Source organism: Podarcis bocagei (genome assembly GCF_964188305.1).
Source record: "Podarcis bocagei genome assembly, chromosome: 9".
Taxonomy (NCBI): domain Eukaryota; kingdom Metazoa; phylum Chordata; class Lepidosauria; order Squamata; family Lacertidae; genus Podarcis; species Podarcis bocagei.
In genome coordinates, this window is record NC_138134.1 from 59,841,651 (window position 1) to 59,858,543 (window position 16,893).

A 16,893-nucleotide genomic window follows, 5' to 3' on the forward strand; every position below is an offset into this window, starting at 1 on the left:
TGATGAGCAACACTGCCTGCTGATTTTCACCCATGTGCCTGCTTTTATGTAACCAAACTTGTGAACCCAAAATACCAACAATGGAGAACTGTTGCTCAAAGTCTCTCTGCGTTTTTCTCCTTTGTGAAGCCTTGAGTGATTGGGTGCTTTCTTATTAATAAGTGTCCTTTGGCTTTCCACCCATGAAAAGGCTGATTTGAAACTTGGCAAGCCTATGGAAAGGGCTACAGACTCCTATTCAGGTGAAGGAGTTGTTTAAAATAAACGCATACATGTGCTTGTGTACACACACACACACACACACACACACACACACACACTAACAAAGAGAATTCCAGAACTACTTCTTTGACAATGTGGAGCATGATATTTGGCCTCAAAAACTCTTGAGTCTTCATTTCTAGAATATTTGGTTTGGCTGCAAAGAATCTAGGTACAATGGCAATGTAGGAAATGACACTTACTCCAAACTTTCAAACATGCATTATTTAGAATAACCACTAAATACATTTTTACATCTAAGCCAAGATGGCAAAATACTAAATCTAGTTGTCTACTGTCATTTGATTCTCTCTCAGGAGTCTCCTTATCCCTACTACTTATAGGTTATGATTACTTTCTTGAAAATCTAATTTCCGAAGAATGCTCTAATGCAGGTATGGGGGAACTTTTGGCACTCTAGATAGATATTGCACATTTTTTACCATCCCTGGCTACTGGCCATGCTTGCTAGGGCAACATCTGGTGGGCCAAAGGTTTCCCACTCCTGCTCTGAAGGTTAAATATGTAGTGCCATCTCTGAAGCTAAGCACATCTGGGCATTGCCAGTACCTAGACAGAAAACTGGTGAAGACAACTGGATTATAATCAACCTTATACACATAGCCAAAAAAATTACTACCTGTTTTGTTTCGCTTTTTAAATTAACTAGCCTACCATTCCTCATCAGCCAACACGTTTCCTTGGTGGCCACAGAAAAGATGCTTCCTTTCACTTGCAGTCAGTAGACTGAGATATGGGGGGCAGGGAAATTTGGCCTTTCTCCACCTGCCTGCTCACTCAGTTGCATGGAATTCTAGTGAGTAGTTATATACAAGGCTGTATACCTAACCTGGTGCCTAACCTGGTGTCCTCCAGATCTTCCTGGACTCTCATCAACTGCAGCCAGATTGTCCAATGGTCAGGGATGATGATGGTCATAGATTAGTCGGAGGGGGCAGTCACAGATTAGTCACCCCTGTACACCATGTGAGGAAACTGCTTTTATTCCAGTTCCATCCTCGACAAATGCTTTGTAAACAGCAGCAACATTGTGACATGCCAGTGTTAAGTGTCATTTCTACCACTGCTCTGGCTGTGCTATGCCTATTGTAAAAATGCTAGCACTGATGTAGCCAGAGGATACAGCATCCACCTTAAAATTGAGTCATTCATACCCAAGTTCCCTCCCCCGCCCAGCCCAATTTTATTAACCCAGCAATATGTGTAATTTATCCCTTTAAAGGGGAAAGTAAGTATGCACCATAATTGCAAAGGTATTCCAAATCTATAGCAAATGCTGCAGAAAATTATCTTGGCTTCATCACGTCCCTCCCACATGCACTTATCAAAGGAGAAGAGGACGAATGTATAAAAAAGTTATGATCAGCCGCATGCAACACGATGTAACACATTCATCTTGCTCTTTTAGCAACTGGGGCGGGTGGGGGGCTGTGCAGAAAAAGGAGACCTGTGACCTAGCATAAAAATGAGGGAAGTATGCAATGATGACGACAACGTGATAAGATAACTGACCCATCCACATTTTATCCTTTTGAATCCCCCCCCAGCCTATAAAGAACATGAAGGAAACACATCTGTGTAAGATTGTATCTGAAAATGTAAGTTGCTTGAAAGAGCCAGCTATTCTATTTCCTATTTACTGTTTCCATTTGTACACTACTGGCTATAAGAAGGTTCTGTTAAACCTCTGCTATAATCCAGTGAGTCATAGGGGCATAGGGGGCCTCAGATGTGGGTGCATAGCATTGCTCACTGAAAGTAGGGACTATTCCCCAACTTGGAAGAGGGCAACTCACAAAACATACAGACCTTTCTTCAGACCATGCTCATTTTCTTTAACACACTGTATTCTAGCAGCAATGTTTAACTACACGCATAATTATCACTAAAACCGTATTAAATATTGAGGAAAAAAGAGTAATAATGCCATTCAGTGTATTGGCATTTCAGATAGGCAGCCATGCCTATTTAGTGGTTGTCAATTAGGAGGAGTAGCATTAGTTCTTACTCCAATGTACTACCCCTTCCCAGTAGGTACTGTTGAAGTTTTATACGAAACACCAAGTCTTGGGGTGCAATAAATATCCCTCAAGAGCTGGATGCAAGACTCATTTTAATGGAGAAATTAATACTGCATTTCATTTCATTACTGCAACATAAACTCCTTAATACTATGTAAAATGGCAGACTTCAGAAGTGTCTGTGTGGGCAGGGGTGGAAGGAAGGAAGAAAGAGGAACACCCCATATTGAATGTTGAGGATATGGGCACATTTGAACCTGGAACTACAGGTTGAAGAATTCACAAAGGCACTTCCCCATCGGGTTAAGAACTTAATTCGTTCTGGAGGTCCGTTCTTAACCTGAAACTGTTCTTAACCTGAGGTACCACTTTAGCTAATGGGGCCTCCTGCTGCTGCCGTGCTGCTGCCACACGATTTCTGTTCTCATCCTGAGGCAAAGTTCTTAACCTGAGGTACTATTTCTGGGTTAGCGGAATCTGTTACCTGAAGTGTCTGTAACCTGAAGTGTCTGTAAACCGAGGTACCACTGTATGTGCTTTGCCTGCTTTTCTTTCTAACTCAAAACTCAATCTAAAAATAAAAATAAAAAATTAATCTGAACACTTACCCTGCCACAACCCATTCTGACATTATAGGAAGGTTTCAGGGTCTGAAACTCAAGGGTGGAGTCTTTACCATAGCATGACCAAAAGTGAAATAAGAACAAGCACAGAGAACAAAGGTTTAAATTGCTTTTCCGTGGCTTTTTATTGGATGCCCACTATGTAAAGAGACCCAACTCCACTCCCCAGGTAACTTAATACGAAGTGAAGGAGCATTTGTACCCAGAATGGATTTCATGGAAGGGATCTTCTTCCCTCCGCTGTAGTAAAAGACAAATGTAGTAAAGTGACCATGACAGATGGTAAGGAAGGTGCCTGAAAGCTATGACCCAGGGGACAGCAACAATGGATCATGCTGGAAGCCTCTTCCCTTGCAATGGGTGCAGGTCCTGCTATCTGCCTTTCCCTGACCCACGGCCTCATGTACCTGCTACTTAGGAGAACAATAATCAGAGTAGTGTGTGAGAACAGGAAACTGGAGTCAGAAACTGCTCTGTACTGGATTCTAAAGCTGTGATGAATGGAGGAGTAAGAGCTTTTGGGGTGTTAATGCTGTGAGCCCTTCCATCCTATGCTCAGGTTGTGTATATATGTAAATAAAACCATATATCCTAAAGACACCACAGTCTTCCTTCATTCTAAGGAAGCTGAACCCTGGAGAACCCTGTCTCTCAAAGCTCAGAGATTCAGATGCCGTGTGATATTGCTTCATTTTGTTTTGTTTATTTTTGCTGTCGTTTTAACCAACATGGTAATATCAACCACCCAAAAAGAATATACATCATATACAATATATACCTAAATACAACATTAAAACACAATAGCAACCAACAGATGATGATGATAGATACAAACTAATTTCAGATAACACAACAAAACATATCAATGTTTGGTAAAAAACATGACTGCAAGACTACTTGTAGCACACCCAGAAACACTGAACATAAGATAGCTAAACTGGGGATGTGGGGAGAATAGTCCAAAGCACAAAAAGATGAAACACACATCTACTGTCAATGTCACAAATTTGTACTCAATCTTCTTTCTTTGTTAAAAAAGACACACATAACCTTACAAGTTTAAACACAAAGGGAACTCATTCTTCAAAACTAAACTGTAATCTGCATTACAAATGCAAGATCACAAGATGGCACTTATGAAGGTTTTCACAAGCACATAAAATCTCTGTATTTCACTTCTTCCAGAGAGTTCTATGCCAATGCTTCGTTTGCTTTCTCTCAGAGGCTGCTTGGATTCCTCACTGATCAATATAAGTACACCTGACCCTGCACTGTGGGTTTTGACATCTTAAGTTCACACAAATCTCCTGTTTCAGAGTCAATAATGGTGGGGAAAGAGGAAACTAATGGGGGCTGGGGAGAGGAGAGAACACTACACACTCACCTGCTTATGGCAGGGGTAGGCAACCTAAGGCCCAGGGGCCGGATGCGGCCCAATCACCTTCTCAATCCGGCCCGCAGATGCTCCGGGAATCAGCATGTTTTTTACATGAGTAGAATGTGTCCTTTTATTTAAAATGAATCTCTGGGTTATTTGTGGTGCCTGCCTGGTGTACACTGAAGCAAAAAACAACAACCTTAATGTGGCTCAATCATCACTTGTTTTCTGGTGAGTGGTAAAATCTTGATTGTTTAAAAACGGATTCTGGTACAGATGTTTAAGGATCAGTTGCTGGTCTCTCTCTCTCTCTCTCTCTCTCTCTCTCTCTCTCCCCCCCCCCCCCCGGTGCTGTGCTGTCTTTTAAAACCAGAGTTTATACCATTTTTATTTCTGCATTTTACTTTATAGTGTATTGTTCTTTACTGTTTTGCTATTTTAAACCTTCAGAATCAAAAACATGGGGTATTAAATGCAGTAAATACAATAATAAAACCGAGCAGAGCCTTTTTGAATAGTTAGAAAGATCTAGCACCCATTTCAACTAAATCTGTTAATTCCCCGCACCCGGCATGTCATATTTTGCAGGCTCTGCCAATGCAAGCTCTCTTTCTCACCCTGTTAAGACACACACGCACGCGCACGCACACACACACATCCTAGTTCATTTGAAGTTGAGCATGTGCGTTTGAGAGTGAGAGACAGACGCCTGCCCACAGCTGTCACAGTCAGCCCTACCGCAGGAAGCACAAAGTAATGCAGCAATTCCACCACTGGAAAGAGAACACCCATCTGTTGTCCCCTGGAAAATTCCTGGAGGCTAGATGTGTGTGAAACGCCCTCATTATAAGCCTTTTGTTTGGTACAGATAGCACTACAGAATATGGAAGGTAATGAGCCACAGGGGAGACCAGCTAGGAAAAGGGCAGATGAGAATCCATCAAACCAGACCTTCTTTTGCTTTCCTTGCTCAGGAAGGGGGATTAACAACATGTAAGGGAACTTTTGGGACCCAGCAAGATTGTTAAACTACTGGAAATGCCAGACATTTTCTTTTTAGGCTAGTCAGAGGATTTCATTAAAAGAATTTTTTTTTGTCTCTGTTGGAGCGTTGGTGACTTATGAAAGTCACACCAAGGCCAAAGGTTGGAATAATCTTCTAATCCGGAATCTCTATAGTTATTAGGGTGAGCAGCGTATCACCTCAGGTCTGAAAACCAGCATCTTGAATTAAGTGCAGATACTCCAGCAGTTAGTATCCAATTCCAGGTGCCAACTCTATGATGTAACATTGACAAGAATAAGGAACAGAGTTTTTACAAGGTCTGGTTCAGTTCCCTTTAAATATTTCAGTGTAGTTCAGTATCATATCTTATCAAAACAATTTCTTTAATTTTCAGGATATGGATAGATATCTTCTCAAAATGAGAGCAAGCACATCAAGTGATACTGAGGACAATCCTAGATGCGATCTAGAATCGCCGTTCAAACTCAGCGCTGGAGAAGACTCGTTTATGATTATATTTTGGGAATGATACATTTTCTTATGTAGCTGGATTGTTTTATACTTTCTGTGTGTCCCATGCTCATATTATAAAGTAGTTGTGCTCTATGTTACAATTCAAGCACTGCTAGGAGTTGTTTCTTTTTGTTTTCCAATGTGTTTCTTACCAATAAAAAATTCAGTGTAGTGCGAGCAAATTTTATTCTGAAAGTGCAGCCCAGAGGAAAAAAGTATGACAACCACTGCTTTAAAATCTTATAAGGCAGAAAGCAATTACAGTGGTGCCTTGGGTTACAGACGCTTCAGGTTACAGACTCTGCTAACCCATAAATAGTATCTCGGGGTAAGAACTTTGCTTCCGGATGAGAACAGAAATCGTGCTCTGGCGGCGTGGCAGAGTGGTACCTTAGCTAAAGTGGTACCTCAGGTTAAGAACAGACCTCCAGAATGAATTAAGTTCTTAACCTGAGGTACCACTGTAATAAAAATAAAATAAAATGGAGGCAGAAGCAACAACAATAACACAAAATAAAGTACCGTAGACTCGGAGATACGGCAACAGAATAAATTCACAAAGCTCTTGGGAGAACAACAGTTTTAACCAATGCTAGTCCAATCAGAGTAGACTCATTAGAGTTAACAGACATGACTAACTTAGGTTCATTAATTTAAATGGGTCTTGTCTGAGTAAAATGTAGCTGGATACAACCCAGTGTTTTTATCTAGCACCCAAAAGGCTGAAAAGAGTAGGTACCAGCTGTGGGCCCCTGGTAGAGTGTTTCACAAGCAGTCCACCACCACCAAGGAGACTCTGCGCTTGGTCACTACCAACTTCAACTCAGAACAAGGAATGTTCAAACAGAGACAGCTAGTTTTGACTGCTAGAAGCTACCATAGTGTGAAGGGCAGGATAAAAATGGTTTAAATAAAAGGAAAAAATAAGTTTTTGTTAACAGGAGACTTTATTTTTGTTTCTTTGTAAATGAGCCAGAATTTAAGATTTAACTCTCCATTCAAGACTCATCTGGTGTCTTTAAAAAAAATAAAATACCTTCATTGACACAATATTAAACCACACTAGACAATCTATGGGAAACAGGACAAACTTGGTTGGCTTGGCCAATTATAAGTTTTCAGGTCGATGGTTCAGTTGATGGCTGAGCATCTTGGGACCATGAGCTGATGGCTGTTGAGAGTTTGGTCCCAGTAGGAGATGTTTCCATATCTGAGATTAATATGTTAGCAGCCTCATTAAGAGGCCAAGCTGAAAAACTGAGGACAAAAATGATCCAACAAATAATTCAGTATCTTCCAAGACTGATAAGGCCAAGGTCTGAATTTTCAGGAGCATCTGTTGTCCAGATAAGATGGGGTGGAATTGCATGGGGCGATCAAACTGTATAATAAAAGACCATTTTTAGCACCTTCTAACAAGAAGGAGCATTACATGTAGAGTTCAAGAAAGGTATTTGGGAAGGGACTCTGGTTCAGCGGCACAGCAAATGCTCTGCATGTAAAAAGGCCTCCAATTCAATCACTGTCAACTGCCTGAGATGATAGAGAGCTGTTGCCAGTCACCAAGCTGAATTTATTTATTTTGTTATTGTTACATTTATACCCCATCCTTCCTCCAAGGAGCTCAAGGTGGCATACATGGTTCCCGCCCCCTATTTTTATCCTTAAAACAACTTTGCACGGCAGGCTATTCTGAGAGATAGTTACTAACCCAAGGTTCACCCAGTGAGCTTCATGACCAAGTGGGTATTGGAACCCTGGTATAACGTAGTTTCCTGTAAGACATCACTAGAAGAAATATCCCCATTTTGAACTATGTAAACCAGGCGTAGGCAAACTCAGCCCTCCAGATGTTTTGGGACTACAACTCCCACCATCTCCAGCTAACCAGGACCAGTGCTCAGGGATGGTGGGAGCTGTAGTCCCAAAACATCTGGAGGGCCGAGTTTGTCTATGCCTGACATAAACAAAATAATTTCTCTTTTCCTTCAAAGTTAATTGCGGACATTTTTAAAACCATCCGTTGATTAAATTTAGTAATAGCCAGTATTGACAAGGTATTGCTCTTATCCTGCCGGTGTTTTCAGTAAATGAGTGAAGTCAAGAAATGATTTGTTGGACACCAGGAGAAGGGAATCCCCGAGGTCCTCCAAAGCATGGAAATACGGTTATGGAAAGATCAGCAGGATCCACCCATTTGCTGCTTGGTTTGTTTTATTTTGCTGCCTGCCAACCACGTCGAGCCATCAGTGAGCAGGCACTTGAGAGGCTTCTAAAAATATTTTGTGCTGAGGTGGTGGTGGGGGGGAAGTGGGGGAATTTCCTATTACTCATTTTGCTGCCTGCTCTCATATGTCCCAAAGCTCAGGAGTGGAGTGGAAGGATGATGATGATGATGATGAAAATAATGTGAGGTGGGGGAGGCTGAAACTGAAGAACTGGGGCTAAAAAAGGTGGACATACTTTTACTTCCTCCAGATCTGGTTGCCCCAGTAGGGGAAGCCAGACTCTCTTCCCTTCTGGAGAAAGGAACGTAGCAACAGAACCCAGAGAGGGCATCAGTCAACCGTTAGGGGTGGAGGAGCCAAGTCAGATGATGAGCCCACAGTCTGGTCACTCAGGACCTGGCCAGAGACTCATATGAACAGATGCATCTTTGCCGACTCAGTGAGTGTCTGCACTCTTGGCAGTCTTGCAAGGCACAAGAGCCTCACAAGTGAGCACACCTTGCCACTTCTTCAGAAGAGTAGCAGATGGACAACTTGTCCTTGCAGTTCCGACCTCCTTCCCTTAATCCTGGACTCCTTGAACTCAGGCTGCTGCTTCAAGCTGGACGGGAGCCAGGACAGTTGCACAGAAGAGCTAGTACACAGCTGCTCGAGGAACGTTTTGAAAATGTGGGGGTGGGCGAAGAAATGCAGGAATCCCCCTGTTGCGGCTGTATTTGTCTTGCTGCCTACAGTAGGCAGCTGCTGGAGATGGTTCTCAGCTGAGTATGTGGGTGTGCTGAGAAGGATATGGCTTCTGTTACTGCTGAATGCCCTACAGCGGGAACTACTTCTAAATGGCTGGAATGGGGAAGCCCAGTACAGAGGCACCTCGTTATTATCACCATCATCATTAACACTCTTTTCCTGATTGTTCCAAAATTCTTGGGGGGGAGAGACCCAGCACAAAGGCATCACATTATTATCACTATCATCTTCACCTTTCTGCTGCTTCTGCCCAAGGGGCAGTGCAGTTCAAAGGCCTCATCATCGGCATTATTATCAGCTTTTCTTTGTTCCCAAGTTGTTGGGTTTTTGTTGGGGTGCTTCATTATTATCACCACCTTTTTCTCCTGTCTACCCCACAAGAGGGATCACCCCCAAATTGTTTGGGGAGGCGACAATACACACCAGAGACAGAAACATTATTATGTCTCCTAACATCCCCCTACTTTTGAGATGCATATAGATGACAGTCTGCCTCGAACATCACACTAGTCTAGGCCAGTAGTGTTCAGTTACTGCTCTGGTGAGTTGTTTTTCATGTACCTTCTGTTTATTTTCCATGTATTTCTATTCTTTTCTGTCCCACAAAGATAATAATAATAATAATAATAATAATAATAATAATAATAATAATAATAATAATAATAATGCAGCCAGCATTATTTGTGACTGTGACTCCACAATTGCATTTTCTCATACAGAATTCTACGGCTTGGTGTCACAAAATTATTCTGATAGCTTTTCAACTTAATAATAAAGCACAGATCTTAAAAGGGGGGGGGCAGACTTTTCTCAGTGGAGACTTGGGGTGCAGGTTTATCTGCAGGTCCATAGTCTGGCTGTTGTTAATATCCGGGTTTTAGTTTTCTTGTTTCTAAAGTCTCCCTCACCCTCTGCTATTTCTGTTCAACGTAAACAGCTATTGCGCCAGTTCCACTTACAGATTTATTCCATTTGATACACTTATTACCTCCATAATCATTTATTGATTGAATCATATGGTATGAAATTGGAGGGAACAATAAAACTTACTGTTTTGAGCCAGAGCTTGAAGCAGACAGTCCAAGCACCCCTCCAAGCTATCAGCTGTGCTGTCAACAGCTGTTATCTTCAGCTTCTTCAAGGCATCGCTTAGATTATCTGCTTGGATAACATGAAGGAGAAAGCAAAATCAGTGTCCTGGTCTGTCAATTGTAGCTTATGGGCTTAAAGTGCAAATCAACATAGATAAGGTGATGCCAACAAGTGCGCGACAAAAGACATTGACTATTTTATCTCTCCCATTCCCTGATGCCAACAGGGCAAATACTCTCTTTGGGGGGGGGGGGAGACAAGAGACCCACAGCAGCCAGTTGGCTACAGGCCACACACTCACTTCCACCACTACTACCAAGTCACACAACAAGCAAAAGGCATTCTAAACTCAGTATTAGGGCAATACCTTTATTAGGCCAACAAAAATGCCAGAAAACACTGGGCATTTTGAGTTCTTCAGAACTCTGCATCAGGCTAGATCAGGAGCAGCGACTCCAACCCTGGTTTGAAGAGCCATTTGGCGCCTATCTTAATATAACCGAGTTTCTAACACTGGAGATAACTGACAGTAGAACCATGAAGTTCTCAGTCACTGTTCCTTCTTCCCAGCAGCTTTTGGTGCAACCAGAAACCTGCCTAGTACCCAACACCTCATTTTAATGTGCTACCTTCTCCCACACTGCATCTTAAGGACTATGACCAGATGCAGGCTCCATGGTTTCACCATCAGCCTATTTTCTTTCCTCCTCTCCTTTGTTTTATTTCTAGCCTGGTGAAGAACTCAAAAGTTTGCACACTATAGTTATTATATTCTGATATGACATGGATTCTAGAATACATTGATATCATCACTTTCATCCAAAGACTTAAAGTTAGCTTATATTGTGCTCTCTCACACAATAATTGGTTATACAGGAGTAAAGCTGGAATCAGAAAATATTATTTGTAGTTATTTGTTTTTTTAAAAAAAATCTTCACCATCATAGAAGTCATCTCATACCTTGACCCTGTACAAGGGTAGCTATATTGAGGTTAACCCTAACCCTATAACATAACCAATTATTACAGAATCAATTGCCAAACACAACTGTATAGTTGCTGTGTTCTGGATACAGAAGCAATTGAGCTACTTTACTCTTTTCCATTTTGTGAGAGAATGAGGAAACTTTCAGGAATGAAAAAGAAAGAGGCCAAGAAGTTCCAGTGATGAAACGAATACTCTGCCCCCTGTTCATATTTTAAAATAGGTTTTCTGTGGATGCACATTTATGTTCCCATAAAGCACGCCTGGCACTAGCACCTTAAATATTCTGTTTATTCAAGAGGCATAGTAAGTGCTAACAGCTGCAGCTTAGTTGTTGTTTTTCCTTCTCTTTGCCAGATGATGACTAACCTTACATGTGAATGGCTTAGCCTTTTAAAAAAACACAAGGAATAATTCAGATTCCATGCCCACTAAGACTGTAATTCTAACTGTCCTTATTTGGAAGAAAGTCCTATTGAAACTGAAGGGGAATGAAATGCACACCGCAGTACTAAGTCAGCAAAGCAGAGATATGTCTCCCCTCAAACAATGATAAATACCTCCTATTTCTGCTAAGTAACACAATTATTATCCTAATCCAAATCCTGCTATATGACAACTTTGTGGTATGTCTATCTCTTGCAAATGCCAAGGCATGTGAACAACAGAAGTGTAAAGCATTTATTTGTTTATATTTAAAGTATTTTATGCAGTATTCAGGGTAAAAACCATCCCAAGGTAGTTTACAGTGCATAAATTCATAGAAAATTATCTATAAGAAAACAACCAGCAAAATAGTAAATAAGACAGCAGAGGACATCTGCCATTGTAACTCAACTCAAAAAATATTTTAAACCATTTCAAAATCAGCATCATAATAAAGCAATCAAGAAAAACAATCAGTTCTTAAACCTTGATTAAGGGGACATTTGCACCTCAGCATTCCACAGCCAGTAGATTAAAATATGTATCTATTTGGATAATAGTAATGCCTATACACATTAGGTAAGTATATAAAGAATTGGAATTGTTAGCTTGAATAATGATATAGCACACCTTTTATTTTTATTTTATTCAATCAAGCTGTTCCTGAAGAAGATGGAGAACTCCACAGCTACAGGATTGCTAAGCAATGGGGCATCCACATGAGGCAATCTAAAATATAGTTGCTTCAATTCCACTTCTTCCTTGCTATAGATAATGGAACAGTCTCATTTCCTTTGGTGTCTCATATATTTTGGGAGATTTGCAATGGGAGTCCAGTTCAGAAGTGATGCACTAGATCAAACAAGTCAGAAGCTCATGGCTTCTTCGGTTCCATTGCACCCCCACCCCTCAGTATTAAACTCTTTCCCCAAAGCTTCCTTCCACTTCTCCTTGTGGCTGATAAGCAACCACCCTGTGTTCTGCTGAGTGCTTGCTAAAAGACAGGGATGATTGGCTGATGTATTTCCTCAAAGTGACTAGAAATGTTTTCCTGAATTGGTAATTTACCTGCTGGTAGAGTCTGGAATCAGTGATTTATAGGGGGGGTCCGTCTCAAGAAAAAAAATTAGTATGGAGCAGTCTGAATTTAGGATGAGGCAGAGAATGGCAGAGGAAGCAGATGTTTACAGCTGGAATTAGCTAAAACTGGGTACAGCTTTTGCTGCAACAATTGTTCTTTCAGAATCTGATGCAAGATTAGAAGTTGGGCTACCAGCTTTAGAAGCCATAAATTCTCTTTTAGAGGAAATTACACACTGTACACTGGCTCCCTCAGCCAATAAAGCGACATGAGCACCGCAACCCCAGAGTCATCCGCGACTGGACCTAATGGTCAGGGGTCCCTTTACCTTTACCTAAAACCATCAAGGATACATATCAAACTTTGCCTTGTTTCCGCAACTTGGTCTCAGATACATTACAATCGAACAACAACACCCAAAAACTCTTTGCTTTGATGTCCAATATGGGTCCCCTGTATAATACTTTAAAATTTTATTTTGATGCTGCAGAAACGAATTGCTCCAACAAGAAGGCAAGCAGGTAGATTTCTACCTAACAGAAAGATAAAACTGCCAAAATCAAAACAAAGCACAACAATGAAAGAGGCTTGTTTTATAGTATTCCCTCATGCAGAAAGGATCTGGGTTGCATTTTGAGAAAGAGCATATGCCATGAGGAGCATCCTTGTAATTATTCAAATATTATTCCAGTTCTCTAAAGGTACTGAAAGAAGATTCCAAGCACATCTTAATGCAGCAATGTATCTCCTCCAGCTCCCCAAAGTGTTAGTTATGAAAAGCATTTTCACTCCTGTTTTAAGCATCACAAAGGAGTGATATAACAGACCATTAGAGGTGTCTGAGGAAGCAAAAAATTCACTGGCCAGTTCCTTTGCAGCGGAAGTCTGAAAGCATCAATTTGTAAGAGGTAGGGGAGGGTGGAGTATAAATAAATAATAATAATAATAATAATAATAATAATAATAATAATAATAATAATTATTATTATTATTATTATTATTATTATTATTATTATTATTATTATTATTGGTGTCAGCTAGGGTGCCCACCCCCAAAGCCCACTCTGCCAGGGAAAATCGAATACTTATCAAGACATATGAAAATCAATCTGTTCCCCACCCCAGAACTACTATACATCTTCTAGTCCTTGAAGTGCCTCTCTGCAACCCACCTAAAATCTGAGTTGAAAGGTGGACCTCTGATGTCATCAAATCCTCAGAAGTCCTGATCCAGACTAGGCCACCTGCAATTTGCATTTTCGAAAAAAAAATGTTTTGGGGTTTTTGGCAATGCAAATTGCAGGCATGTGGAACAGTTTAGATTAGGACTACTGGGTGGAAGCAAACATCAGACCTCCTCTACTTCCCCATTTCAAAGCCCTTTTGCAAACAGTCTTTTGCTGCTCTTTAAACTTTCAAAAACTGTCACATTTGGCCCAATAGGAGATAAGGTATGCTGGCCAGAAAAGGTATTTTCCACTCTGGTGAACACAATACAGAGTTAGAATAGGAAGGCCAGTCCAGAAACATCCAATATTACTGGATATATTTCTCCTTTTAAATTAATGTGAGCAACTTTGGAAGACAATTAGCTGAAAATTGGAATACACAGAGAACATATAATGTATATTTACCTATAATAGTAAATAAATATAAGTCTTTCAATCCAAGTAGTAAGTGACCAATCTTGACTACTCCAGAACTGCTACAAGAAGACATGCCTTCTTATCATGCCTCTACTACAGAGAAGTTTTTTATGTTCCCAGAGGTGTCAAGATAATGTTCCCGTCTGCTTTCTGAATTCAGAGGCAATGTATCTGACTTGGCTTATCTGCCAATTTGGCTGCAATGAATTCTTGCTTAAGAAAGCTGCAGGGCTTGAAAACTTTGTGGCACTGTCAGAAATGTACTGGCGTTTCCAACTACAAAAACCATTTCCCCAGGAAAATAATATTGGGAGAAGTTGAGTGTCCGTTCTAGATAAGGATGCTCTCTGCCCGTTAATTTTCTGAGCAGAGTAAAATGGGGAGTTTTTTTATATATACTTCATACATGCTACCCCAAAAAACAGTCTTGTATAGTTACAGTATTTCCTGTCTAATTTATCTTCATGAAAAACTATCCGTGAGGTGGGTTAGGCTAACAGACAGTGACACGCAAAAGAACACCCAGTGAATTTCATGGCTGAATCAGAATTTAAATGAGGCAGCTGAGAAGGCATAGCCTCATTAGTACATGCAACTCTACAGATGAATATCAGGGTTAATAAAACTACAGTTAATGATCGTATTTTATTTTAATAATGATCTCCCTTCTGTTTCATGAGATAAAAAGTGGTTAGAGGATGAAAGTGTTAGGTAGCAAGAACATGTCAAGAGTAGGGCGGTAACAAGGCGGGTGCAATGAAAACAATGGAAAAAAACACACAAATTCTTATCCATGGAAATGAAATACATTCTGTTGCAATTTATAAATAATAATCATAGGTCACAAAACAACAATATAAAGGACTGGATCTAAAGCTGTTCAATCAGAACTTTGCTTGTACAGCAGTTGTTTTACTTCCTAGTTCTGCTGTGATGTCTTACCCTCTTCAGGATCATAAAACAAGAATAACATGAGGTATAATGCAGGAGAGGGCTAGACTTGGAAGACAGAATCAGAAGAAATTGTGGGACAGCAACCCTATGCCAGCAGCAGTGCCGTCCACTCATGCAAAGGATGTTCTATATCCCAGCCAAGGAATTCGCTGATACTATCAACATGCAGCACTGATCACACTTTAATGGCCTTGCTCAGACACATTAACAGCCTTGTGAACAAGTGTCTGGCTCATGCACTCCCTCATCCAATCTTCGCTTCTGGCATGGCCACAAGAAGATCAGAAACCTCTGCTTCTGCTTTCAGTTACCCAAAGCTTGGTGTTACATCCAAACACTAAACTGTGGTTAGCTTTAACTATGGTTTACTGAAACATGCCAGCTTCATAAACCACACATGGCTTGTTCCAGTATGCCATAATTTCAGACTATCCACAGTTTGCTGAGCTTAAGACAAAGATAATGCTAAACTGTGGTTAGTTAAAAACTGAAGCAAAACATTCTGATCTTCTTGTGGCCAAGGTTAAGGGGTCACAAGCCCTTCAAATAAGCACACTTTGGGATTATGTCCAGACAGGGCTGGCTATCTATCTATCTATCTATCTATCTATTTATTTATTTATTGCTTCACTAATATAACAAGCTTGAAATCAGAAGCAGAAATAGTCATCAAAAGGATTATAGATAATTTATGCCACTTAGAATATGTTGTTCTCTCTATAAAAGACATACAAGGTGTAATGCAACAAACATGACAATAAAAGTTGAAGGGTCTGTGTAGCTTTTCTGGTAAACAAAAAGAGAATGAAGAATTTTACTTTGCCTAATGTCTTATAGCTTGCTTATTGAAGAACAGCAAACATCAGCAACCTTGCAAATGAGCTTAGAAAAGTTACAACCAAAGTGGTTGCTAGCTCTACCAAAAAATGTCCAAGGCAATATTTATTGGGCTAATCCCCATTTCTGAGTCAGAGATTAGCCATTATTATTATTATTCCTCCTATATTTCATCTACTGGATTTTAACTGGATATTTTATGTTTGTTTTCAATCAAACATTACCATCTAGTCAAGCTTTCATTTTTCAGAGTCTTGGGGATTTTCATTTATTTAAGTAAATAAAATTGGCACAGCCATGTTTATTTGCTTTGCAAGATATATACATCTTAAATCGAGCAACAACAGCAAAGCTCTGGAGAAACAGGGGGCATGGGCAGATTGCTAATTGGGGTTTGGGGAATGCTTTTTAAACTGGCATTAGGAACAAAAGGCGTCCGCAATGGGTAAAGACAATCTAAAATCCTTTGTAATCATAGCTAAATCTACATCAGAATAAATTGCTCACAACAAAAGACTCTTCAGCAGGTAGTAATCAATCAGCCATGGTAAGCAAAGGAGGAGGGATGCAGTCTACAGATCTTAGTTACAGAATTAGTTTCATTAAATAGCGTGGGCATGAGCAATGCACTGCTTGTTGTCATTTGGACGGAAAAACAAACCTATTCTGATGTATCCCAATGGATAGACCTTTCATTGCTAGAATAATAATCTATAGAACTATAGCAAAGAATCTGTATCTCTATGCCAGACTCTTCACCGAAGGAATTATGCAAATACAGGCACAGCAAAAAGAGATCCATTTTCAGGCATTCACAAATGTGGACATGCTGGTGGAAACATGCCAGAATTAGTGAAACCAACAACATGTAAATTCTCTCTGTCTTCATTCTTTCCTTAGGGGACAGCCCAGCTAATTATCATCTTCTGCAGAAGAAACATGTTTTAAGGTACAGTGCTGTGATTCATTTCACCACATAAGAACTGCGAAGTTGCCAGCTAAGGAATCATCTTAGCTTTTAAGGAATCGTCTTAGCAAAGAAAATGATAGCTGCAGACAAGGGCTGTTATCACA

The 16,893-nt window shown here is 40.4% G+C and overlaps 1 protein-coding gene across 4 annotated transcripts in view; it reads right to left on the reverse strand.

Moving 5' to 3' along the window:
* Positions 1 to 16,893, reverse strand: part of RAP1GDS1 (Rap1 GTPase-GDP dissociation stimulator 1) — a 92,451-nt gene that overhangs the window by 51,195 nt on the left and 24,363 nt on the right. For 3 of the 4 annotated variants that reach the window (XM_081207102.1, XM_081207100.1, XM_081207103.1), the window contains exon 2: positions 9,849 to 9,959. In XM_081207102.1, coding sequence (XP_081063228.1) covers positions 9,849 to 9,959 — 111 coding nt within the window. The remainder of the gene's footprint in view (positions 1 to 9,848; positions 9,960 to 16,893) is intronic. The other variant, XM_081207101.1, reaches the window with a different exon arrangement.